Source organism: Procambarus clarkii, chromosome 30, assembly GCF_040958095.1.
Source record: "Procambarus clarkii isolate CNS0578487 chromosome 30, FALCON_Pclarkii_2.0, whole genome shotgun sequence".
NCBI lineage: Eukaryota > Metazoa > Arthropoda > Malacostraca > Decapoda > Cambaridae > Procambarus > Procambarus clarkii.
Window position 1 is genome coordinate 1,917,587 of NC_091179.1, and position 25,552 is coordinate 1,943,138.

The 25,552-nt window shown below is 47.7% G+C and overlaps 1 protein-coding gene across 2 annotated transcripts in view; it reads right to left on the reverse strand.

The window, feature by feature from the left end:
* Positions 1-25,552, reverse strand: part of LOC123765533 (aminopeptidase N) — a 126,719-nt gene that overhangs the window by 47,985 nt on the left and 53,182 nt on the right. For both annotated transcript variants that reach the window (XR_011230015.1, XM_069333850.1), the window contains exons 8-10: positions 5,835-6,018; positions 5,402-5,558; positions 4,742-4,823 (exon numbers count right to left, since the gene is read on the reverse strand). Coding sequence is in view for 1 of the 2 variants with exons in the window: in XM_069333850.1 (XP_069189951.1) it covers positions 4,742-4,823; positions 5,402-5,558; positions 5,835-6,018 (423 nt within the window). In the remaining variant the exon portion in view is untranslated. The remainder of the gene's footprint in view (positions 1-4,741; positions 4,824-5,401; positions 5,559-5,834; positions 6,019-25,552) is intronic.

A 25,552-nucleotide genomic window follows, 5' to 3' on the forward strand; every position in this document is an offset into this window, starting at 1 on the left:
ACACTGTGTCCTGGGTTATACACAGTGTCCTGGGTTATACACTGATTCCTGGGTTATAAACTGTGTCCTGGGTTATATCCTGTGTCCTGGGTTATACACCGTGTCCAGGGTTATACACTGTGTCCTGGGTTATACACAGTGTCCTGGGTTATACGCTGTGGCCTAGGTTATACACTGTGTCCTGTGTTATACACAGTCTCCTGGGTTATAAACTGTATCCTGGGTTATATCCTGTGTCTAGGGTTATACACTGTGCCCTGGGTTATACACAGTGTCCTGGGTTATACACTGTGTCCAGGGTTATACACTGTGTCCAGGGTTATACACTGTGTCCTGGGTTATACACTGTGTCCTGAGTTATACACTGTGTCCTGGGTTATACACTGTGTCCTGGGTTATACACTGTGTACTGTGTTATACACAGTCTCGTGGGTTATAAGCTGTGTCCTGGATTATACACTCTGTCCAGGGTTATACACAGTGTCCTGGGTTATACACTGTGTCCTGGATTATATGCTGTATCCTGGGTTATACGCTGTGTTCTGGATTATACACTGTGTCCTGGGTTATACATTGTGTCCTGGGTTATACAGAGTGACCTTGGTTATACACTGTGTCCTGGGTTATACACAGTGTCGTGGTCATACACTGTGTCCTGGGTTATACACAGTGTCCTGGGTTATACACAGTGTCCTGGGATATACACTGTGTCCTGGGTTATATGCTGTGTCCTGGGTTATACACAGTGTCATAGGTTATACACTGTGTTCTGGGTTATACACTGTGTCCTGGGATATCTGCTGTCTCCTGGGTTATACACAGTGTCCTGGGTTATGTACTGTGTCCTGGGTTTTATGCTGTGTGCTGGGTTATATACTGTGTCCTGGGTTATATGCTGTGTCCTGGGGTATACACTGTGTCTTGGGGCATACGCTGTGTCCTGGTTTACACACTGTGTCCTAGGTTATATGCTGTGTCCTGGGTTATACATAGTGTCATTGGTTATACATAGTGTCATGGGTTATACATAGTGTCATGGGTTATACGCTGTGTCCTGGGTTATATGCTGTGTCCTGGGTTATACACTGTGTCCTGGGTTATACACTGTGTCCTGGGTTATACACTGTGACCGGGGTTATACACTGTGTCCTGGGTTATACTGTGTCCTGGGTTATACTGTGTCCAGGGTTATACACTGTGTCCTGTGTTATACACTGTCTCCTGGGTTTTACAATGTGTCTTAGGTTATACACTGTGTCCTGGGTTATACACTGTGTCCTGGGTTATACACTGTGTCCTGGGTTATACACTGTGTCCTGGGTTATAAACAGTGTCTTGAGTTATACACTGTGTCCTGGGTTATAAACAGTGTCTGTCCTGGGTTATACACAGTGTCCTGGGTTATACACAGTGTCCTGGGTTATACACTGTGTCCTGGGTTATACACTGTGTCTTGGGTTATACACTGTGTCTTGGGTTATACACTGTGTCCAGGGATATACACTGTTTCCTAGGTTATACACTGTGTCCTGGGATATACACTGTGTCCTGGGTTATACACAGTGTCGTGGTTATACACTGTGTCCTGGTTTATACACAGTGTCCTGGGTTATACAGAGTGTCCTGGGTTATACACTGCGTCCTGGGTTATATGCTGCGTCGTAGGTTATATGCTGTGTCCTGGGTTATACACAGTGTCCTGGGTTATACTCTGTGTCCTGGGTTATATGCTGTGTCCTGGGTTATATACAATGTCCTGGGTTATATGCTATGTCCTGGTTTATACACAGTGTCCTGGGTTATACAGAGTGTCCTGGGTTATACACTGCGTCCTGGGTTATATGCTGCGTCGTAGGTTATATGCTGTGTCCTGGGTTATACACAGTGTCCTGGGTTATACTCTGTGTCCTGGGTTATATGCTGTGTCCTGGGTTATATACAATGTCCTGGGTTATATGCTATGTCCTGGGTTATACACTGTGTCCAGGGTTATGCACTGTGTCCTGGGTTATCCACTGTGTCCTGGGTTTTATGTTGTGTCCTGGGTTATACACGGTGTCATGGGTTATATGCTGTGTCCTGGGTTATATGCTGAGTCCTGGGTTATACACTGTGTCCTGGGTTATATGCTGTGTCTTGGGTTATATGCTGTGTCCTGGGTTATACACTGTGTCCTGGGTTATAAACAGTGTCTGTCCTGGGTTATACACAGTGTCCTGGGTTATACACAGTGTCCTGGGTTATACACTGTGTCCTGGGTTATACACTGTGTCTTGGGTTATACACAGTGTCCTGGGTTATATGCAGTGTCCTGGGTTATACACAGTGTCCTGGGTTATACACTGTGTCCTGGGTTATACACTGTACACTGTATCCGGGGTTATATGCTGTCCTGGGTTATACACTGGGTTCTGGATTATACACTGTGTCCTGGGTTATACACTGTGTCCTGGGGTATACACTATGTCCTGGGTTATACACTGTGTCTTGGGTTATACACTGTGTCCTTGGTTATATGCTGTGTCCTGGGTTATACACAGTGTCCTGGGTTATACACTGTGTCCTGGGTTATACACTGTACACTGTATCCGGGGTTATATGCTGTCCTGGGTTATACACTGGGTTCTGGATTATACACTGTGTCCTGGGTTATACACTGTGTCCTGGGGTATACACTATGTCCTGGGTTATACACTGTGTCTTGGGTTATACACTGTGTCCTGGGTTATACACTGAGTCCTGGGTTATACACAGTGTCCTGGGTTATACACTGTGTCCTGGGGTATACACTATGTCCTGGGTTATACACTGTGTCCTGGGTTATACACTGTGTCCTGGGGTATACACTATGTCCTGGGTTATACACTGTGTCTTGGGTTATATACTGTGTCCTTGGTTATATGCTGTGTCCTGGGTTATACACAGTGTCCTGGGTTATACACTGTGTCCTGGGTTATACACTGTACACTGTATCCGGGGTTATATGCTGTCCTGGGTTATACACTGGGTTCTGGATTATACACTGTGTCCTGGGTTATACACTGTGTCCTGGGGTATACACTATGTCCTGGGTTATACACTGTGTCTTGGGTTATACACTGTGTCCTGGGTTATACACTGAGTCCTGGGTTATACACAGTGTCCTGGGTTATACACTGTGTCCAGGGGTATACACAATGTCCTGGATTATACACTGTGTCATGGGTTATACACTGTGTCCTGGGTTATACACTGTGTCCTGGGGTATACACTATGTCCTGGGTTATACACTGTGTCTTGGGTTATACACTGTGTCCTGGGTTATACACTGAGTCCTGGGTTATACACAGTGTCCTGGGTTATACACTGTGTCCTGGGGTATACACTATGTCCTGGGTTATACACTGTGTCCTGGGTTATACACTGTGTCCTGGGGTATACACTATGTCCTGGGTTATACACTGTGTCTTGGGTTATATACTGTGTCCTTGGTTATATGCTGTGTCCTGGGTTATACACAGTGTCCTGGGTTATACACTGTGTCCTGGGTTATACACTGTACACTGTATCCGGGGTTATATGCTGTCCTGGGTTATACACTGGGTTCTGGATTATACACTGTGTCCTGGGTTATACACTGTGTCCTGGGGTATACACTATGTCCTGGGTTATACACTGTGTCTTGGGTTATACACTGTGTCCTGGGTTATACACTGAGTCCTGGGTTATACACAGTGTCCTGGGTTATACACTGTGTCCAGGGGTATACACAATGTCCTGGATTATACACTGTGTCATGGGTTATACACTGTTTCCTGGGTTTTACACTGTGTCCTGGGTTATATTCTGTGTCCTGGGTTATGCACTTTATACACAGTGTCCTGGGTTATGCACTTTATACACAGTGTCCTGGGTTATACACAGTGTCCTGGGTTATACACAGTGTCCTGGGTTATACACTGTGTCCAGGGGTATACACAATGTCCTGGATTATACACTGTGTCATGGGTTATACACAGTGTTCTGTATTATACATTGTCTCCTCTGTTATACACTGTGTCCTGGGTTATACACTCTGTCCTGGGTTATACACTGTGTCCTGGGTTATACACTGTGTCCTGGGTTATACACTGTGTCCTGGGTTATACACTGTGTCCTGGGATATACACTGTGTCCTGGGTTATACACTGTGTCCTGGGTTATACACTGTGTCCTGGGTTATACACTGTGTCCTGGGTTATACACTGTGTCCTGGGTTATACACTGTGTCCTGGGTTATACACTGTGTCCTGGGATATACACTGTGTCCTGGGTTATGCACTGTGTCCTGGGTTATACACTGTGTCCTGGGTTATACACTGTGTCCTGGGTTATACACTGTGTCCTGGGTTATACACTCTGTCCTGGGTTATACACAGTGTCTTGGGTTATATTATTTGTTTATATTGCAGGTGATAATTCAGTTGTTCACGGACTTCTTAGAGTGTAGACGGGTCTTAAGAAAGTCTTCATCGTAAGATAGGTCGTGTGTAATACACACTGCCCGAGGCCAGTGTTTCTCTCAGGAGAAGCAGCAGCAACAACAGCCACAACAACAACAACAGGAATAACAGCAACAATAACAACAGCAATAACAACAGTAACAACAGCAATAACAACTACAGGAGCAACAACAGCAATAACAACTACAGGAGCAACAACAGCAACAGTAACAACAACATCAACAACAACAACAACTGCATCAACAACAACAACAACCTACTGGCCATTGAGGTAGTTGGTGATGCCCTTTCTGAATGTGGTCTCAGTGAGGAAGTCGTTCATCATGCGAATAACAGATGAACCTGTGTGAGAGGTAATTATTACCACCTGGATTAATTAATCTCTTAATGTTTACTTATGACTGAAAAAGTATCAGTCAGCTCCCTAAAAAGTTGCAACTGTTGCCATATTATATTATAGTCCAACAACATTTGTTTAAAGTGATTCTGATGCACGAAGAGATGTATATGTATATATGTATCTTTATCATGGGATGCGTATGTAATTTAAACATTTGACGTTTACATTACTTGAACATGGAATGTCTGTATCAATTAATATGAGATATCTAGCTCGTTTTCTTATGAGATTTCTATATCAGTCAAAAATTGCATTCTTTATAACTTAAACATGGAATGTCTATATCACTTTAACATGGGGATGTCAAGCACTTAAATATGGAATGTGTATATCACTTAAACATGGACCGTCGATATCTATTACTTAAACATAGAATGTTTATATCACTTAAACACAATGTCGATAATGCTTACAAGTAAAGCTTACAAATTTATTACAGAATAACGGTATATAATAATTGAGAAATTATGTTTGTTTTAGTTATAAAGAGTAACTGAAACATTTCACTTTGCATATGTACCTTTGGAATAGGAGATGTCGTCAAAAATCTGGTCAATTTCTTCGGGTCTGCCAACGGGGACGCTGATGGGGTGGGAGGACTCCAGGCTGTCCAGCTCCAACACCATTTGCAAATAATCCGTCACGAACTGCTCCCACATCCTCCAGGTGGGATCGATCTGGTGACCACGCACACGTGCACATCATAATAAAAATAATAATGATATCATAATTTTTGTTAAGTCAAATACTGGATGGATGCCTACTTAACTCTCCTACACAAATCAAAATAAATCTCAATGAACTGATACAGTAACAAATCCTGCATTCATGAACTGCGAGGTTCTGATAATTTCTCAGTAATTGGTAAATCTCCTAAAATCTGACCAATCCCTATAATCTTCATCTAGGTTCTGACTTTCATTAGGAATGGGTTTAATCCCGCCTCAACTCACGTGATTGGTGCCAATATTTTCCATGAATGAGGCGAACCCTTCATTGAGCCAGAGGTCGGTCCACCAGTCAGGGGTGACCAGGTTGCCGAACCACTGGTGGGCCAGCTCGTGTGCGATTATCACCGTTACGTACTGCTTAGAATAGGCCGAGGACGCTTCAGGGTCGAACATCAAAGCAGATTCCCTGAAGGATAATGAAGGATAAAGGTAAAGCGAAAGTTTAAAGACTGTCCCATCTTCTCTCCATCAATGTACACCAATTTTCTGGTACTTCCACGATACCATTTGCAGTATAAGGTCAAATCTGATGTGTTTTGGGTACAACTTCCTGATTAAGGTCATGAGAGATCCAGTATCACCTGTACTACTTAGAGATAAACTGACTGGTGATGGTTTTAGGAGGGAAAGTGTTGCCAACGCACCAGAAGGCCAGGTGTTTGCAAACTGGTGGAGTAGAAGTGTTGCCAATCTCATCAAACTGAATACTTCCATTGCATGTGATGTACTAGCTGTACATCACATGTACTAGCTGTACATCACATGCAATGTAAAAATAATGATATTCCATTATATTTGAACCCTAAACTACATGTGTGCTACACTCCTCGTTAGCAAAATGAGTAAAGAAAACCCAGCACTCCTCAAAGCAACAACACTTGAAACTATCCATTCCCTTATAAAAACTTACAGCCTCACGTGCACTTTGCTTACGCTTATAGGTCTATTCAAATGTCAACAGAGCGCACTTCAGCAGCCTGTAGAATATATAACGACAGCAGATGAACACAGACCACTAGTGTGAGTGGTCTGAATGAGGGCCACTAGAGAGATATAGAGGCCCTCAGGTAAATTCTGGTAAAATGTAAAACTCAAGGTCTATCATCGAAATTATCTTTAACCAGTGACTTTAATAATAATAATAATAATAATAATAATAATAATAATAATAATAATAATAATAATAATAATAATAATAATAATAATAATAATAATTATTATTATTGTTATTATTATTATGTTGACCAGACCACACACTAGAAGTTGAAGGGACGACGACGTTTCGGTCCGTCCTGGACCATTCTCAAGTCGATTGTGATGAGGAGGTAGGGTCAGGCAATAAATAGGCAAGAGAGAGCTGAGGAGGAAAGTCAGGTGTAGGGGATAGTAGTAATGAGAACTGCAGAAGGCCTATTGGCCCATACGAGGCCGCTCCTATTATAACCACCGAAGGAGATAGTGATAGGAATAAGAAGAGGATAGCAAGGGAGCGTAGGAGAAGACAATAAACAGAAAAAGGGAGAAGAGAGAAAGAAAAGGAAAAAGAAAGAAAGAAATGGAAGGGGGAAAGCTTATGTTAAGTCACGTTTGTTAGAAAGATTAGAGCATTTGAGTATATACTGTGAAAGGGAAGAGTCCACAGCAACAAAGCCAGGACTCAAGTTCATGTTGGGTACATTGTGTATAAGAGCCGATTCTACAAGACGGCGTCTGTGTAGAGTAGAGGCAGGAAAGATTATTTTGGAGGAAGACCAACCAATGGGATGATTAGAATCCCTCACATGGCAGAAGAGAGCATTGTTTGTGTCTGCAGACTTAACACTTCTCTTGTGTTCTTTAAGTCTGTCATTCAGTGTACGGCCAGTTTCGCCAAAGTATTGGAGAGGACAAGATGAACAGGAAATAGAGTAGACACCAGCAGCATTAGAAGCAGGAGGAGCAGTGTGAACTAGATTGCTACGAAGTGTGTTAGTATGTCGAAAGGCGAGTTTAATGTCAAGAGGACGAAAGGTATTGGTAAAAGTAAATACTTTCTCCAGCAACACGCTGGCAGGGGTCTCCAGCATCACACTGGCAGGGGTCTCCAGCAACACGCTGGCAGGGGTCTCCAGCAACACGCTGGCAGGGGTCTCCAGCATCACACTGGCAGGGGTCTCCAGCAACACGCTGGCAGGGGTCTCCAGCAACACGCTGGCAGGGTGGCTCCAGCAACACGCTGGCAGGGGTCTCCAGCAACACCCTGGCAGGGGTGTCAAGCAACACGCTGGCAGGGGTCTCCAGCAACACGCTGGCAGGGGTCTCCAGCAACACGCTGGCAGGGGTCTCCAGCAACACGGTCTCCAGCAACACGCTGGCAGGGTGGCTCCAGCAACACGCTGGCAGGGGTCTCCAGCAACACGCTGGGCGAGGTCTCCAGCAACACGCTGGCAGGGGTCTCCAGCAACACGCTGGCAAGGGGTCTCCAGCAACACGCTGGCAGGGGTCTCCAGCAACACGCTGGCAGGGTGGCTCCAGCAACACGCTGGTAGGGGTCTCCAGCAACACCCTGGCAGGGGTGTCAAGCAACACGCTGGCAGGGGTCTCCAGCAACACGCTGGCAGGGGTCTCCAGCAACACGCTGGCAGGGTGGCTCCAGCAACACGCTGGCAGGGGTCTCCAGCAACACGCTGGCAGGGTGGCTCCAGCAACACGCTGGCAGGGGTCTCCAGCAACACGCTGGGCGAGGTCTCCAGCAACACGCTGGCAGGGGTCTCCAGCAACACGCTGGCAGGGGGTCTTCAGCAACACGCTGGCAGGGGTCTCCAGCAACACGCTGGCAGGGGGTCTCCAGCAACACCCTGGCAGGGGTCTCCAGCAACACGCTGGCAGGGGTCTCCAGCAACACGCTGGCAGGGGTCTCCAGCAACACGCTGGCAGGGGTCTCCAGCAACACGCTGGCAGGGGTCTCCAGCAACACGCTGACATGGGTCTCCAGCAACACGCTGGCAGGGGTCTCCAGCAACACGCTGGCAGGGGTCTCCAGCAACACCCTGGCAGGGGTCTCCAGCAACACGCTGGCAGGGGTCTCCAGCAACACGCTGGCAGGGGGACTCCAGCAACACACTGGCAGGGGTCTCCTGCAACACGCTAGCAGGGGTCTCCAGCAACACGCTGGCAGGGTGGCTCCAGCAACACGCTGGAAGGGGTCTCCAGCAACACGCTGGGCGAGGTCTCCAGCAACACGCTGGCAGGGGTCTTCAGCAACACGCTGGCAGGGGTCTCCAGCAACACGCTGGCAGGGGTCTCCAGCAACACGCTGGCAGGGGTCTCCAGCAACACGCTGGCAGGGGTCTCCAGCAACACGCTGGCAGGGTGGCTCCAGCAACACGCTGGCAGGGGTCTCCAGCAACACGGTCTCCAGCAACACGCTGGCAGGGTGGCTCCAGCATCACGCTGGCAGGGGTCTCCAGCAACACACTGGCAGGGGTCTCCAGCAACACACTGGCAGGGGTCTCCAGCAACACGCTGACAGGGGTCTCCAGCAACACACTGGCAGGGGTCTCCAGCAACACGCTGGCAGGGGTCTCCAGCAACACGCTGGCCGAGGTCTCCAGCAACACGCTGGCAGGGGTCTCCAGCAACACACTGGCAGGGGTCTCCAGCAACACACTGGCAGGGGTCTCCAGCAACACACTGGCAGGGGTCTCCAGCAACACACTGGCAGGGGTCTCCAGCAACACACTGGCAGGGGTCTCCTGCAACACGCTGGCAGGGGTCTCCAGCAACACACTGGCAGGGGTCTCCAGCAACACGCTGGCAGGGGTCTCCAGCAACACACTGGCAGGGGTCTCCAGCAACACACTGGCAGGGGTCTCCAGCAACACGCTGGCCGAGGTCTCCAGCAACACGCTGGCAGGGGTCTCCAGCAACACGCTGGCAGGGGTCTCCAGGAACACACTGGCAGGGGTCTCCAGCAACACACTGGCAGGGGTCTCCAGCAACACGCTGACAGGGGTCTCCAGCAACACACTGGCAGGGGTCTCCAGCAACACGCTGACAGGGGTCTCCAGCAACACACTGGCAGGGGTCTCAAGCAACACACTGGCAGGGGTCTCCAGCAACACACTAGCAGGGGTCTCCTGCAACACACTAGCAGGGGTCTCCAGCAACACACTGGCAGGGGTCTCCAGCAACACACTAGCAGGGGTCTCCTGCAACACACTGGCAGGGGTCTCCAGCAACACGCTGACAGGGGTCTCCAGCAACACACTAGCAGGGGTCTCCTGCAACACGCTGGCAGGGGTCTCCAGCAACACACTGGCAGGGGTCTCCAGCAACACACTGGCAGAGGTCTCCAGCAACACACTGGCAGGGGTCTCCAGCAACACACTGGCAGGGGTCTCCAGCAACACACTGGCAGGGGTCTCCAGCAACACACTGGCAGGGGTCTCCAGCAACACACTGGCAGGGGTCTCCAGCAACACGCTGACAGAGGTCTCCAGCAACACACTGGCAGGGGTCTCCAGCAACACTCTGGCAGGGGTCTCCAGCAACACACTGGCAGGGGTCTCCAGCAACACACTGGCAGGGGTCTCCAGCAACACACTGGCAGGGGTCTCCAGCAACACACTAGCAGGGGTCTCCTGCAACACACTGGCAGGGGTCTCCAGCAACACTCTGACAGGGGTCTCCAGCAACACACTGGCAGGGGTCTCCAGCAACACACTGGCAGGGGTCTCCTGCAACACACTGGCAGGGGTCTCCAGCAACACGCTGGCAGGGGTCTCCAGCAACACACTGGCAGGGGTCTCCAGCAACACATTGGCAGGGGTCTCCAGCAACACGCTGACAGGGGTCTCCAGCAACACACAGGCAGGGGTCTCCAGCAACACACTGGCAGAGGTCTCCAGCAACACTCTGACAGGGGTCTCCAGCAACACACTGGCAGGGGTCTCCAGCAACACACTGGCAGGGGTCTCCTGCAACACACTGGCAGGGGTCTCCAGCAACACATTGGCAGGGGTCTCCTGCAACACACTGGCAGGGGTCTCCTGCAACACACTGGCAGGGGTCTCCAGCAACACACTGGCAGAGGTCTCCAGCAACACACTGACAGGGGTCTCCAGCAACACACTGGCAGGGGTCTCCCGCAACACACTGGCAGGGGTCTCCAGCAACACGCTGACAGGGGTCTCCTGCAACACGCTGGCAGGGGTCTCCAGCAACACACTGGCAGGGGTCTCCAGCAACACACTGGCAGGGGTCTCCAGCAACACACTGGCAGGGGTCTCCTGCAACACACTGGCAGGGGTCTCCAGCAACATACTGGCAGAGGTCTCCAGCAACACACTGACAGGGGTCTCCAGCAACACACTGGCAGGGGTCTCCTGCAACACACTGGCAGGGGTCTCCAGCAACACACTGGCAGGGGTCTCCAGCAACACATTGGCAGGGGTCTCCAGCAACACACTGGCAGGGGTCTCCTGCAACACACTGGCAGGGGTCTCCAGCAACACACTGGCAGTGGTCTCCAGCAACACACTGGCCGAGGTCTCCAGCAACACGCTGGCAGGGGTCTCCAGCAACACACTGGCAGGGGTCTCCAGCAACACACTGGCAGGGGTCTCCAGCAACACACTGGCAGGGGTCTCCAGCAACACACTGGCAGGGGTCTCCAGCAACACACTGGCAGGGGTCTCCTGCAACACGCTGACAGGGGTCTCCAGCAACACACTGGCAGGGGTCTCCAGCAACACGCTGGCAGGGGTCTCCAGCAACACACTGGCAGGGGTCTCCAGCAACACACTGGCAGGGGTCTCCAGCAACACGCTGGCCGAGGTCTCCAGCAACACGCTTGCAGGGGTCTCCAGCAACACGCTGGCAGGGGTCTCCAGGAACACACTGGCAGGGGTCTCCAGCAACACACTGGCAGGGGTCTCCAGCAACACGCTGACAGGGGTCTCCAGCAACACACTGGCAGGGGTCTCCAGCAACACGCTGACAGGGGTCTCCAGCAACACACTGGCAGGGGTCTCAAGCAACACACTGGCAGGGGTCTCCAGCAACACACTAGCAGGGGTCTCCTGCAACACACTAGCAGGGGTCTCCAGCAACACACTGGCAGGGGTCTCCAGCAACACACTAGCAGGGGTCTCCTGCAACACACTGGCAGGGGTCTCCAGCAACACGCTGACAGGGGTCTCCAGCAACACACTAGCAGGGGTCTCCTGCAACACGCTGGCAGGGGTCTCCAGCAACACACTGGCAGGGGTCTCCAGCAACACACTGGCAGAGGTCTCCAGCAACACACTGGCAGGGGTCTCCAGCAACACACTGGCAGGGGTCTCCAGCAACACACTGGCAGGGGTCTCCAGCAACACACTGGCAGGGGTCTCCAGCAACACACTGGCAGGGGTCTCCAGCAACACGCTGACAGAGGTCTCCAGCAACACACTGGCAGGGGTCTCCAGCAACACTCTGGCAGGGGTCTCCAGCAACACACTGGCAGGGGTCTCCAGCAACACACTGGCAGGGGTCTCCAGCAACACACTGGCAGGGGTCTCCAGCAACACACTAGCAGGGGTCTCCTGCAACACACTGGCAGGGGTCTCCAGCAACACTCTGACAGGGGTCTCCAGCAACACACTGGCAGGGGTCTCCAGCAACACACTGGCAGGGGTCTCCTGCAACACACTGGCAGGGGTCTCCAGCAACACGCTGGCAGGGGTCTCCAGCAACACACTGGCAGGGGTCTCCAGCAACACATTGGCAGGGGTCTCCAGCAACACGCTGACAGGGGTCTCCAGCAACACACAGGCAGGGGTCTCCAGCAACACACTGGCAGAGGTCTCCAGCAACACACTGACAGGGGTCTCCAGCAACACTCTGACAGGGGTCTCCAGCAACACACTGGCAGGGGTCTCCAGCAACACACTGGCAGGGGTCTCCTGCAACACACTGGCAGGGGTCTCCAGCAACACATTGGCAGGGGTCTCCTGCAACACACTGGCAGGGGTCTCCTGCAACACACTGGCAGGGGTCTCCAGCAACACACTGGCAGAGGTCTCCAGCAACACACTGACAGGGGTCTCCAGCAACACACTGGCAGGGGTCTCCCGCAACACACTGGCAGGGGTCTCCAGCAACACGCTGACAGGGGTCTCCTGCAACACGCTGGCAGGGGTCTCCAGCAACACACTGGCAGGGGTCTCCAGCAACACACTGGCAGGGGTCTCCAGCAACACACTGGCAGGGGTCTCCTGCAACACACTGGCAGGGGTCTCCAGCAACATACTGGCAGAGGTCTCCAGCAACACACTGACAGGGGTCTCCAGCAACACACTGGCAGGGGTCTCCTGCAACACACTGGCAGGGGTCTCCAGCAACACACTGGCAGGGGTCTCCAGCAACACATTGGCAGGGGTCTCCAGCAACACACTGGCAGGGGTCTCCTGCAACACACTGGCAGGGGTCTCCAGCAACACACTGGCAGTGGTCTCCAGCAACACACTGGCCGAGGTCTCCAGCAACACGCTGGCAGGGGTCTCCAGCAACACACTGGCAGGGGTCTCCAGCAACACACTGGCAGGGGTCTCCAGCAACACACTGGCAGGGGTCTCCAGCAACACACTAGCAGGGGTCTCCTGCAACACACTGGCAGGGGTCTCCAGCAACACGCTGACAGGGGTCTCCAGCAACACACTAGCAGGGGTCTCCTGCAACACACTGGCAGGGGTCTCCAGCAACACGCTGACAGGGGTCTCCAGCAACACACTAGCAGGGGTCTCCAGCAACACACTGGCAGGGGTCTCCAGCAACACGCTGGCAGGGTGGCTCCAGCATCACGCTGGCAGGGGTCTCCAGCAACACACTGGCAGGGGTCTCCAGCAACACACTGGCAGGGGTCTCCAGCAACACGCTGACAGGGGTCTCCAGCAACACACTGGCAGGGGTCTCCAGCAACACGCTGGCAGGGGTCTCCAGCAACACGCTGGCCGAGGTCTCCAGCAACACGCTGGCAGGGGTCTCCAGCAACACACTGGCAGGGGTCTCCAGCAACACACTGGCAGGGGTCTCCAGCAACACACTGGCAGGGGTCTCCAGCAACACACTGGCAGGGGTCTCCAGCAACACACTGGCAGGGGTCTCCTGCAACACGCTGGCAGGGGTCTCCAGCAACACACTGGCAGGGGTCTCCAGCAACACGCTGGCAGGGGTCTCCAGCAACACACTGGCAGGGGTCTCCAGCAACACACTGGCAGGGGTCTCCAGCAACACGCTGGCCGAGGTCTCCAGCAACACGCTGGCTGGGGTCTCCAGCAACACGCTGGCAGGGGTCTCCAGGAACACACTGGCAGGGGTCTCCAGCAACACACTGGCAGGGGTCTCCAGCAACACGCTGACAGGGGTCTCCAGCAACACACTGGCAGGGGTCTCCAGCAACACGCTGACAGGGGTCTCCAGCAACACACTGGCAGGGGTCTCAAGCAACACACTGGCAGGGGTCTCCAGCAACACACTAGCAGGGGTCTCCTGCAACACACTAGCAGGGGTCTCCAGCAACACACTGGCAGGGGTCTCCAGCAACACACTAGCAGGGGTCTCCTGCAACACACTGGCAGGGGTCTCCAGCAACACGCTGACAGGGGTCTCCAGCAACACACTAGCAGGGGTCTCCTGCAACACGCTGGCAGGGGTATCCAGCAACACACTGGCAGGGGTCTCCAGCAACACACTGGCAGAGGTCTCCAGCAACACACTGGCAGGGGTCTCCAGCAACACACTGGCAGGGGTCTCCAGCAACACACTGGCAGGGGTCTCCAGCAACACACTGGCAGGGGTCTCCAGCAACACACTGGCAGGGGTCTCCAGCAACACGCTGACAGAGGTCTCCAGCAACACACTGGCAGGGGTCTCCAGCAACACTCTGGCAGGGGTCTCCAGCAACACACTGGCAGGGGTCTCCAGCAACACACTGGCAGGGGTCTCCAGCAACACACTGGCAGGGGTCTCCAGCAACACACTAGCAGGGGTCTCCTGCAACACACTGGCAGGGGTCTCCAGCAACACTCTGACAGGGGTCTCCAGCAACACACTGGCAGGGGTCTCCAGCAACACACTGGCAGGGGTCTCCTGCAACACACTGGCAGGGGTCTCCAGCAACACGCTGGCAGGGGTCTCCAGCAACACACTGGCAGGGGTCTCCAGCAACACATTGGCAGGGGTCTCCAGCAACACGCTGACAGGGGTCTCCAGCAACACACAGGCAGGGGTCTCCAGCAACACACTGGCAGAGGTCTCCAGCAACACACTGACAAGGGTCTCCAGCAACACTCTGACAGGGGTCTCCAGCAACACACTGGCAGGGGTCTCCAGCAACACACTGGCAGGGGTCTCCTGCAACACACTGGCAGGGGTCTCCAGCAACACATTGGCAGGGGTCTCCTGCAACACACTGGCAGGGGTCTCCTGCAACACACTGGCAGGGGTCTCCAGCAACACACTGGCAGAGGTCTCCAGCAACACACTGACAGGGGTCTCCAGCAACACACTGGCAGGGGTCTCCCGCAACACACTGGCAGGGGTCTCCAGCAACACGCTGACAGGGGTCTCCTGCAACACGCTGGCAGGGGTCTCCAGCAACACACTGGCAGGGGTCTCCAGCAACACACTGGCAGGGGTCTCCAGCAACACACTGGCAGGGGTCTCCTGCAACACACTGGCAGGGGTCTCCAGCAACATACTGGCAGAGGTCTCCAGCAACACACTGACAGGGGTCTCCAGCAACACACTGGCAGGGGTCTCCTGCAACACACTGGCAGGGGTCTCCAGCAACACACTGGCAGGGGTCTCCAGCAACACATTGGCAGGGGTCTCCAGCAACACACTGGCAGGGGTCTCCTGCAACACACTGGCAGGGGTCTCCAGCAACACACTGGCAGTGGTCTCCAGCAACACATTGGCAGGGGTCTCCAGCAACACACTGGCAGGGGTCTCCAGCAACACATTGGCAGGGGTCTCCAGCAACACGCTGACAGGGGTCTCCAGCAACACACTGGCAGGGGTCTCCAGCAACACACTGGCAGGGGTCTCCTGCAACACATTGGCAGGGGTCTCCAGCAACACACTGGCAGGGGTCTCCAGCAACACATTGGCAGGGGTCTCCAGCAACACGCTGACAGGGGTCTCCAGCAACACACTGGCAGGGGTCTTCAGCAACACACTAGCAGGGGTCTCCTGCAACGCAATGGTTGGCTTCCACACAGGCTTTAACTATAACAAGCCTTAACTGACGGATATCAGTTCGGTCTCGTAACTCAACTGGACTATCCCGGGGTACAGCGGTCCATTCACCAAAATCTCGCTGGTTATTACAGATAAATCACAGTCTCTACCGACTCGGCCCTCTTGTTCCTACTGGAACTCGTCATGAGTTCAGAACTCAAGACAGACTTGAGTTCAGGACTTTGTGCATCATTATTATTATTATTATTATTATTATTATTATTATAATGTTATTAATATAATTAATATTAGTATTAATATTATTATTAGTAATATTAATATTATTATTAGTAATATTATTATTATTATTATTATTATTATTATTATTATTATTATTTTAATGATATTACTTGTCACTGGCTTAAAATATTTTCGTAGAGAAACCTTGAGTTTTTTTCTCAATTTACCTGAGGGCCACTATATCTCTACAGTGGCCTCGACGAGGACAGGAAGCCGGCGACTTTTCAAATGTCTCCCCATTTGTTCTGTCTATTTTATCGAGCTGCATTTTGAAATTCATCAGTGTTTTGGCTTTAACAGCTTTGGTAGGTAGGCGGTTCCCTAGGTTTATAAACCTGTGGGTGAGAAAGCATCTCCTGTTTTCTATTCTACATTGTGGTTCATCGAGGCTGAAAACGTTGCTTATTGTTTGTGTTATATCTGACCTTCTAAAGAATTTCTCTGGACCAATATCCTCTAAGTTTATCAGTATTTTAAAGGCTTTGATGAGATCAGCCCTGGCATGTCTGGTTTGCAGTGTTGTTAGCTATGGGGCCCTCAACCGTTCCTTGGAATGAGAGTCGTCATAGTTCTGGACTGATTTTTGTCGCCTGGTGCTTGAACTTTCTCCAAAGCAAATAAGTCTTTCTGAAGATGAGGTCTCCATGCTTGGAAACTATAATTCTAGTAGGGTACACCAGAGATAGGTTATCTTGAGATCATTTCGGGGCTTAGTGTCCCCGCGGCGCGGTCCTCGACCAGGCCTCCACCCCCAAGAAGCAGCCCGTGACAGCTGACTAACTCCCAGGTATTTACTGCTAGGTAACAGGGGTATCAGGGTGAAAGAAACTGCCCATTGTTTCTCGCCGGCGCCCGGGATCGAACCCGGGACCAAAGGATCACGCGTCCAGTTGTCTGTCCGCTAAGCCACCGGCTCCACCGTCCGCTCAGTCACCGGAGTTTTTTTGATCACCGGAGGAGATCACGCGTCCAGTGTTATGTCCGCTCAGCCACCGGAGATATATTCAGTTGCACTACTTCTTTATTTTCCTTGAAGTCAGAGGTTCGTTTGACTATTCCTAGAGTTTGGTTGCATCCACTTTTACGGATACATATACCCACAGTGATACATACCCTGCTTCTCCTGACTGCGATAACTAACTGTAAAATTATGAACGATTTTCCTAAGTACTTACAGCATTCTAATAACAGTGCTCCTGTCATCCAACTATTCTCTACTCATAGAGACTTGTTAGACGACGCTCCTGAGGAATGTACTTTAGTGCACCACGACATCAAGCTACTTCCCGAAACGGTGCCCAACCGTCAACCGTACTACCGCATCAGTTCGCAGAAGAGGGAAGCCATGTTCGCCGAAGTACAGTATCTCCTCAGCAATGGATTAGACACACCTTGTGAATCTCTTTGGGCCTCACCTTGTATATTGGTGCCCAAGCCACATGGCAGGGGTAAGACTGTGCCCATATTACCGTAATTTGAGCTCAGTCACAGTGAAAGATTCCTACCCCCCATGCCTCGCATCGACGACATCCTAGATGTTATCGGTAACGCCAAATTCTTGTCTTAAATAGACCTCATAAATGGCTATTACCAGATCAGTCTTACAGAGTGTGCAAAGGACATCTCTGCTTTTACCACTCGTTTTGGCCTCTTTAGATATGAGCGACTGCCTTTTTGACTCCGCAATGCCCCAGCTACCTTCCAGCGAGCTGTCAACATCGTCATCCAACACCTTGACGATACCTACGGTTACTTGGATGACATCTTTGTAGGAAACAACGCCTGGGAAGAACATCTACACCAGCTACAACGTTTGTTCTACAAGCTTCTCCAGGCAGCCTCACCATTAATTTGGGCACGTCCACGTTTGCCAAAGGTACAATGCGCTATCTTGGTCATATCATAGGCAGTAAAAGCATAGCACCTCTTGACGTTCATCTGCAAGCTATCCAACAATATCCTCAGCCTACTTCACGTAAACAACTTATGCATTTCCTAGGCCTAGCATCTTATTATCGTCGCTTTTGCCGAAACTTCAGTACCGTGGCCACACCTCTCATCAACCTTACCATCAATACTAATTACTAAGAAAAATTATATATGGACCACCTCACAAACCATTGCTTTTGAACAGCTAAAAACTTTACTCAGTACTCGTCTCGCCAAAAGTGAAGAGACCCTTCATCCTTCATCTTTAATGTCGATGCCAGCAGCACCTGCATTTGGGGGCGTCCTGATGCAACAGCGAGAGGGAGAAGTCGTGCCAGTCAGCTACTACAGCTATAAGCTGAAACCTCACCAGCGTAATTATAGTACAGTTGAGAAGGAGCTACTCGTCATCATACTGTGCTTACAACATTATGAACCCTATCTTCAAGGACACCAACCCATCACCATCTACTCTCATCATAATCCTCTTCGGTTCCTGCAACAAGCCCACTTCTCCAACCAACGCCTACTTCGTTGGCCTTTGTACCTGTAGAACTATTATCTCAAGATCCTTTACATTAAAGGCTCGGACAACTTAATCGCAGACGCACTCTCCCGAGTCCATGAAGTGGAACCTCCTGCTTCCAATCTCCTACCAGCATCAGCATCTAATGCAATAAGAAGAGGCTTCGGGGAGGAGCTGTTATGTAATTCACCTGCATAGCAGTGGAAAGCTGCCTCTTTCTATCACCCTCAACACCTTTATGCTACACTACCTCCTTTACGACAACACCAGACAGCCACCTCCATCCAGACATATGGAGAGCTCCATCATGGACCCCCTACCCAGCTCCGAGAGCCGACGCCCAGTGTACGGTAGTGACCTGTGCAGCACTCGCTAACTGCCCATTACTTCGCCGGCTCATCGTTACACCTCACATTGGCGCCAGACGTGACGTCACCCGCAGGTATATTTACGCTCCTGCCTGTGACCTAGCCAATTTTCTCAGATTTTAAGGATTAAGGAGCAAATCAAGAGGAAAATATTCCCAACTATCAAAAGTCGCCGCAGAGCCAAAGTAGCAGAAGGATGATCCACTGCGATGTGGTACAAACAGGCCACTGGCGACTACTCTTTCCAGTTTGGCAAAATGATATCCAGAGACATTGCAGTAGCCATACACAGACTCAGACTTGGTTACAAGTGCTGCTGGGAGGTAATAAACCCAACAGTTAAAGAGTGTCATATCTGTGGAACAGATACAGAGGCGCCACTATAGCATTACGTACTGGAATGTGAAGCAACTGAAACCTTGTGCATCAAACTCATCAACATTCCAACGACAGCAACTGCATTAGATGCAAATTCCAAAGCGACTACAGGGATTAGAAAAGCGCGGAAAGCAACATTCAACACTAGTGAATGTAGAGCATTTACATCCGCCACCAAGATAATGCTATTTAAACATGACTAAAACAAGTGAACTAAAACATGAGCGAACAAAAAATAGGGGAAAAGGAGGAAACCTCACCTCCATTTAAAATTTGTACCCCAAATATCACAGTAACAAGATTATCGCAAAATACTGAACTCAATTATGGGCTCGCTATAGCTCGTGCAACATGGACATTTCGTTCTGAGTAGATAAATCTAAAACAACAGTAACAACCTAAACAGCAGATTATTCCTGGTGCTCTCTCGGGATCAACACATCTCCTCCTTCACTCGAAGTGGTCTTGCTACGACGCGATACGGTGGACAAGTGGCCAAGTGTACCTAGTGTATAGTCACCCTGTTGTTTCTATTTGTAGAGTAAAGATTAAGTTTATTTTCAAGAGTCTCAGCCAAGATTGTCTCAGAAATTATTTTATTGTTATGATTGCTATTATAAGAAGAAGTGTTTAATTGCTTATGCCATTTGTTTACTCCTGCAACTTTCACACCTCAAACATCCCAGTTTTATTTATTTTGTTTTGCTTTCTTTATTTAATGTGCATGATCGCCTTTGTAATCCGCCAGGTATTAGCTGCACTACCTAAGCACGTCACAATATATATGTATATATATATATGTCGTACCTAGTAGCCAGAACACACTTATCAGCCTACTATTCAAGGCCCGATTTGCCTAATAAGCCAAGTTTTCATGAATTAATTGTTTTTCGAGTACCTAACCTACCTAACCTAACCTAACCTAACTTTTTCGGCTACCTAACCTAACCTAACCTATAAAGATAGGTTAGGTTAGGTTAGGTAGGGTTGGTTAGGTTCGGTCATATATCTAGGTTAATTTTAACTCCAATAAAACAAAATATACCTCATACATAATGAAATGGGTAGCTTTATCATTTCATAAGAAAAAAATTAGAGAAAATATATTAATTCAGGAAAACTTGGCTTATTAATCAAATTTGGCCTTGCATAGTAGGCTGAGAAGGGCGTTCTGGCTACTAGGTACGACATATATATATATATATATATATATATATATATATATATATATGTCGTACCTAGTAGCCAGAACTCACTTCTCAGCCTACTATTCAAGGCCCGATTTGCCTAATAAGCCAAGTTTTCCTGAATTAATATATTTACTATAATTTTCTTTCTTATGAAATGATAAAGCTACCCATTTCATTATGTATGAGGTCAATTTTTTTTATTGTAGTTAAAATTAACGTAGATATACTGACCGAACCTAACCAACCCTTACCTAACCTAACCTAACCTATATATATAGGTTAAGGTTAGGTTAGGTAGCCAAAAAAAGTTAGGTTAGGTTAGGTAGGTTAGGTAGTACGAAAAAACAATTAATTCATGAAAACTTGGCTTATTAGGCAAATCGGAGCCTTGCATAGTAGGCTGAGAAGTGCAGTTCTGGCTATTAGGTACGACATATATATATATATATATATATATGTCGTACCTAGTAGCCAGAACTCACTTCTCAGCCTACTATGCAATGGCCCGATTTGCCTAATAAGCCAAGTTTTCATGAATTAATATATTTACTATAATTTTTTTCTTATGAAATGATAAAGCAACCCTTTTCTCTATGTATGAGGTCAATTTTTTTTTATTGGAATTAAAATTAACGTAGATATATGACCGAACCTAACCAACCCTACCTAACCTAACCTAATCTATATTTATAGGTAAGGTTAGGTTAGGTAGCCAAAAAAAGCTAGGTTAGGTTAGGTTAGGTAGGTTAGGTAGACGAAAAAACATTAATTCATGAAAACTTGGCTTATTAGGCAAATCGGGCCTTGAATAGTAGGCTGAGAAGTGCGTTCTGGCTATTAGGTACGACATATATATATATATATATATATATATATATATATATATATATATATATATATATATATGTCGTACCTAGTAGCCAGAACTCACTTTTCAGCCTACAATGCAAGGCCCGATTTGCCTAATAAGCCAAGTTTTCATGAATTAATATATTTTCTCTAATTTTTTTCTTATGAAATGATAAAGCAACCCATTTCATTATGTAAGAGGTCAATTTTTTTTTATTGAAGTTAAAATTAACGTAGATATACGACCGAACCTAACCAACCCTACCTAACCTAACCTAACCTATCTCTATAGGTTAGGTTAGGTTAGGTAGCCGAAAAAGTTAGGTTAGGTTAGGTTAGGTAGGTTAGGTAGTCGAAAAGCAATTAATTCATGAAAACTTGGCTTATTAGGCAAATCGGGCCTTGCATAGTAGGCTCAGAAGTGAGTTCTGGCTACTAGGTACGACATATATATATATATATATATATATATATATATATATATATATATATATATATATATATATATATATATATATATATATATATATATATATATATATATATATGTCGTACCTAATAGCCAGAATGCACTTCTCAGCCTACTATGCAAGGCTCAATTTGCCTAATAAGCCAAGTTTTCATGAATTAATTGTTTTTCGACTACCTAACCTACCTAACCTAACCTAACTTTTTTGGCGACCTAACCTAACCTAACCTATAAAGATAGGTTAGGTTAGGTTAGGTAAGGTTGGTTAGGTTCGGTCGTATATCTACGTTAATTTTAACTTTCATCTGCAAGCTATCCAACAATATCCTCAGCCTACTTCACGTAAACAACTTATGCATTTCCTAGGCCTAGCATCTTATTATCGTCGCTTTTGCCGAAACTTCAGTACCGTGGCCACACCTCTCATCAACCTTACCATCAATACTAATTACTAAGAAAAATTATATATGGACCACCTCACAAACCATTGCTTTTGAACAGCTAAAAACTTTACTCAGTACTCGTCTCGCCAAAAGTGAAGAGACCCTTCATCCTTCATCTTTAATGTCGATGCCAGCAGCACCTGCATTTGGGGGCGTCCTGATGCAACAGCGAGAGGGAGAAGTCGTGCCAGTCAGCTACTACAGCTATAAGCTGAAACCTCACCAGCGTAATTATAGTACAGTTGAGAAGGAGCTACTCGTCATCATACTGTGCTTACAACATTGTGAACCCTATCTTCAAGGACACCAACCCATCACCATCTACTCTCATCATAATCCTCTTCGGTTCCTGCAACAAGCCCACTTCTCCAACCAACGCCTACTTCGTTGGCCTTTGTACCTGTAGAACTATTATCTCAAGATCCTTTACATCAAAGGCTCGGACAACTTAATCGCAGACGCACTCTCCCGAGTCCATGAAGTGGAACCTCCTGCTTCCAATCTCCTACCAGCATCAGCATCTAATGCAATAAGAAGAGGCTTCGGGGAGGAGCTGTTATGTAATTCACCTGCATAGCAGTGGAAAGCTGCCTCTTTCTATCACCCTCAACACCTTTATGCTACACTACCTCCTTTACGACAACACCAGACAGCCACCTCCATCCAGACATATGGAGAGCTCCATCATGGACCCCCTACCCAGCTCCGAGAGCCGTCGCCCAGTGTACGGTAGTGACCTGTGCAGCACTCGCTAACTGCCCATTACTTCGCCGGCTCATCGTTACACCTCACATTGGCGCCAGACGTGACGTCACCCGCAGGTATATTTAAGCTCCTGCCTGTGACCTAGCCAATTTTCTCAGATTTTAAGGATTAAGGAGCAAATCAAGAGGAAAATATTCCCAACTATCAAAAGTCGCCGCAGAGCCAAAGTAGCAGAAGGATGATCCACTGCGATGTGGTACAAACAGGCCACTGGCGACTACTCTTTCCAGTTTGGCAAAATGATATCCAGAGACATTGCAGTAGCCATACACAGACTCAGACTTGGTTACAAGTGCTGCTGGGAGGTAATAAACCCAACAGTTAAAGAGTGTCATATCTGTGGAACAGATGCAGAGGCGCCACTATAGCATTACGTACTGGAATGTGAAGCAACTGAAACCTTGTGCATCAAACTCATCAACATTCCAACGACAGCAACTGCATTAGATGCAAATTCCAAAGCGACTACAGGGATTAGAAAAGCGCGGAAAGCAACATTCAACACTAGTGAATGTAGAGCATTTACATCCGCCACCAAGATAATGCTATTTAAACATGACTAAAACAAGTGAACTAAAACATGAGCGAACAAAAAATAGGGGAAAAGGAGGAAACCTCACCTCCATTTAAAATTTGTACCCCAAATATCACAGTAACAAGATTATCGCAAAATACTGAACTCAATTATGGGCTCGCTATAGCTCGTGCTACATGGACATTTCGTTCTGAGTAGCTAAATCTAAAACAACAGTAACAACCTAAACAGCAGATTATTCCTGGTGCTCTCTCGGGATCAACACATCTCCTCCTTCACTCGAAGTGGTCTTGCTACGACGCGTGACGGTGGACAAGTGGCCAAGTGTACCTAGTGTATAGTCACCCTGTTGTTTCTATTTGTAGAGTAAAGATTAAGTTTATTTTCAAGAGTCTCAGCCAAGATTGTCTTAGAAATTATTTTATTGTTATGATTGCTATTATAAGAAGAAGTGTTTAATTGCTTATGCCATTTGTTTACTCCTGCAACTTTCACACCTCAAACATCCCAGTTTTATTTATTTTGTTTTGCTTTCTTTATTTAATGTGCATGATCGCCTTTGTAATCCGCCAGGTATTAGCTGCACTACCTAAGCACGTCACAATATTATATATATATATATATATATATATATATATATATATATATATATATATATATATATATATATATATATATATATATATATATGTCGTACCTAGTAGCCAGAACGCACTTCTCAGCCTACTATGCAAGGCCCGATTTGCCTAATAAGCCAAGTTTTCATGAATTAATTGTTTTTCAACTACCTAACCTATCTAACCTAACCTAACCTAGCTTTTTCGGCTACCTAACCTAACCTAACCCATAAAGATAGGTTAGGTTAGGTTAGGTAGGGTTGGTTAGGTTCGGTCATATATCTACGTTAATTTTAACTCCAATAAAAAAAATTGACCTCATACATAATGAAATGGGTAGCTTTATCATTTCATAAGAAAAAAATTTGAGAAAATATATTAATTCAGGAAAACTTGGCTTATTAGGCAAATCGGGCCCTGAATTGTAGGCTGAGAAGTGCGTTCTGGCTACTAGGTACGACATATATATATATATATATATATATATATATATATATATATATATATATATATATATATATATATATATATATATATATATATATATATATATATATATATGTCGTACCTAGTAGCCAGAACGCACTTCTCGGCCTACTATGCAAGGCCCGATTTGCCTAATAAGCCAAGTTTTCCTGAATTAACATATTTTCTTTATTTTCTTTCTTATGAAATGATAAAGCTACCCATTTCATTATGTATGAGGTCAATTTTTTTTATTGTAGTTAAAATTAACGTAGATATACGACCGAACCTAACCAACCTTACCTAACCTAACCTAACCTATCTCTATAGGTTAGGTTAGGTTAGGTCGCCAAAAAAGTTAGGTTAGGTTAGGTAGGTTAGGTAGTCGAAAAACAATTAATTCATGAAAACTTGGCTTATTAGGCAAATTGAGCCTTGCATAGTAGGCTGAGAAGTGCATTCTGGCTATTAGGTACGACATATATATATATATATATATATATATATATATATATATATATATATATATATATATATATATATATATATATATATATATATATATATATATATATATATATATATATATATATATATATATATGTCGTACCTAGTAGCCAGAACTCACTTTTCAGCCTACAATGCAAGGCCCGATTTGCCTAATAAGCCAAGTTTTCATGAATTAATATATTTTCTCTAATTTTTTTCTTATGAAATGATAAAGCAACCCATTTCATTATGTAAGAGGTCAATTTTTTTTTATTGAAGTTAAAATTAACGTAGATATACGACCGAACCTAACCAACCCTACCTAACCTATCTCTATAGGTTAGGTTAGGTTAGGTAGCCGAAAAAGTTAGGTTAGGTTAGGTTAGGTAGGTTAGGTAGTCGAAAAGCAATTAA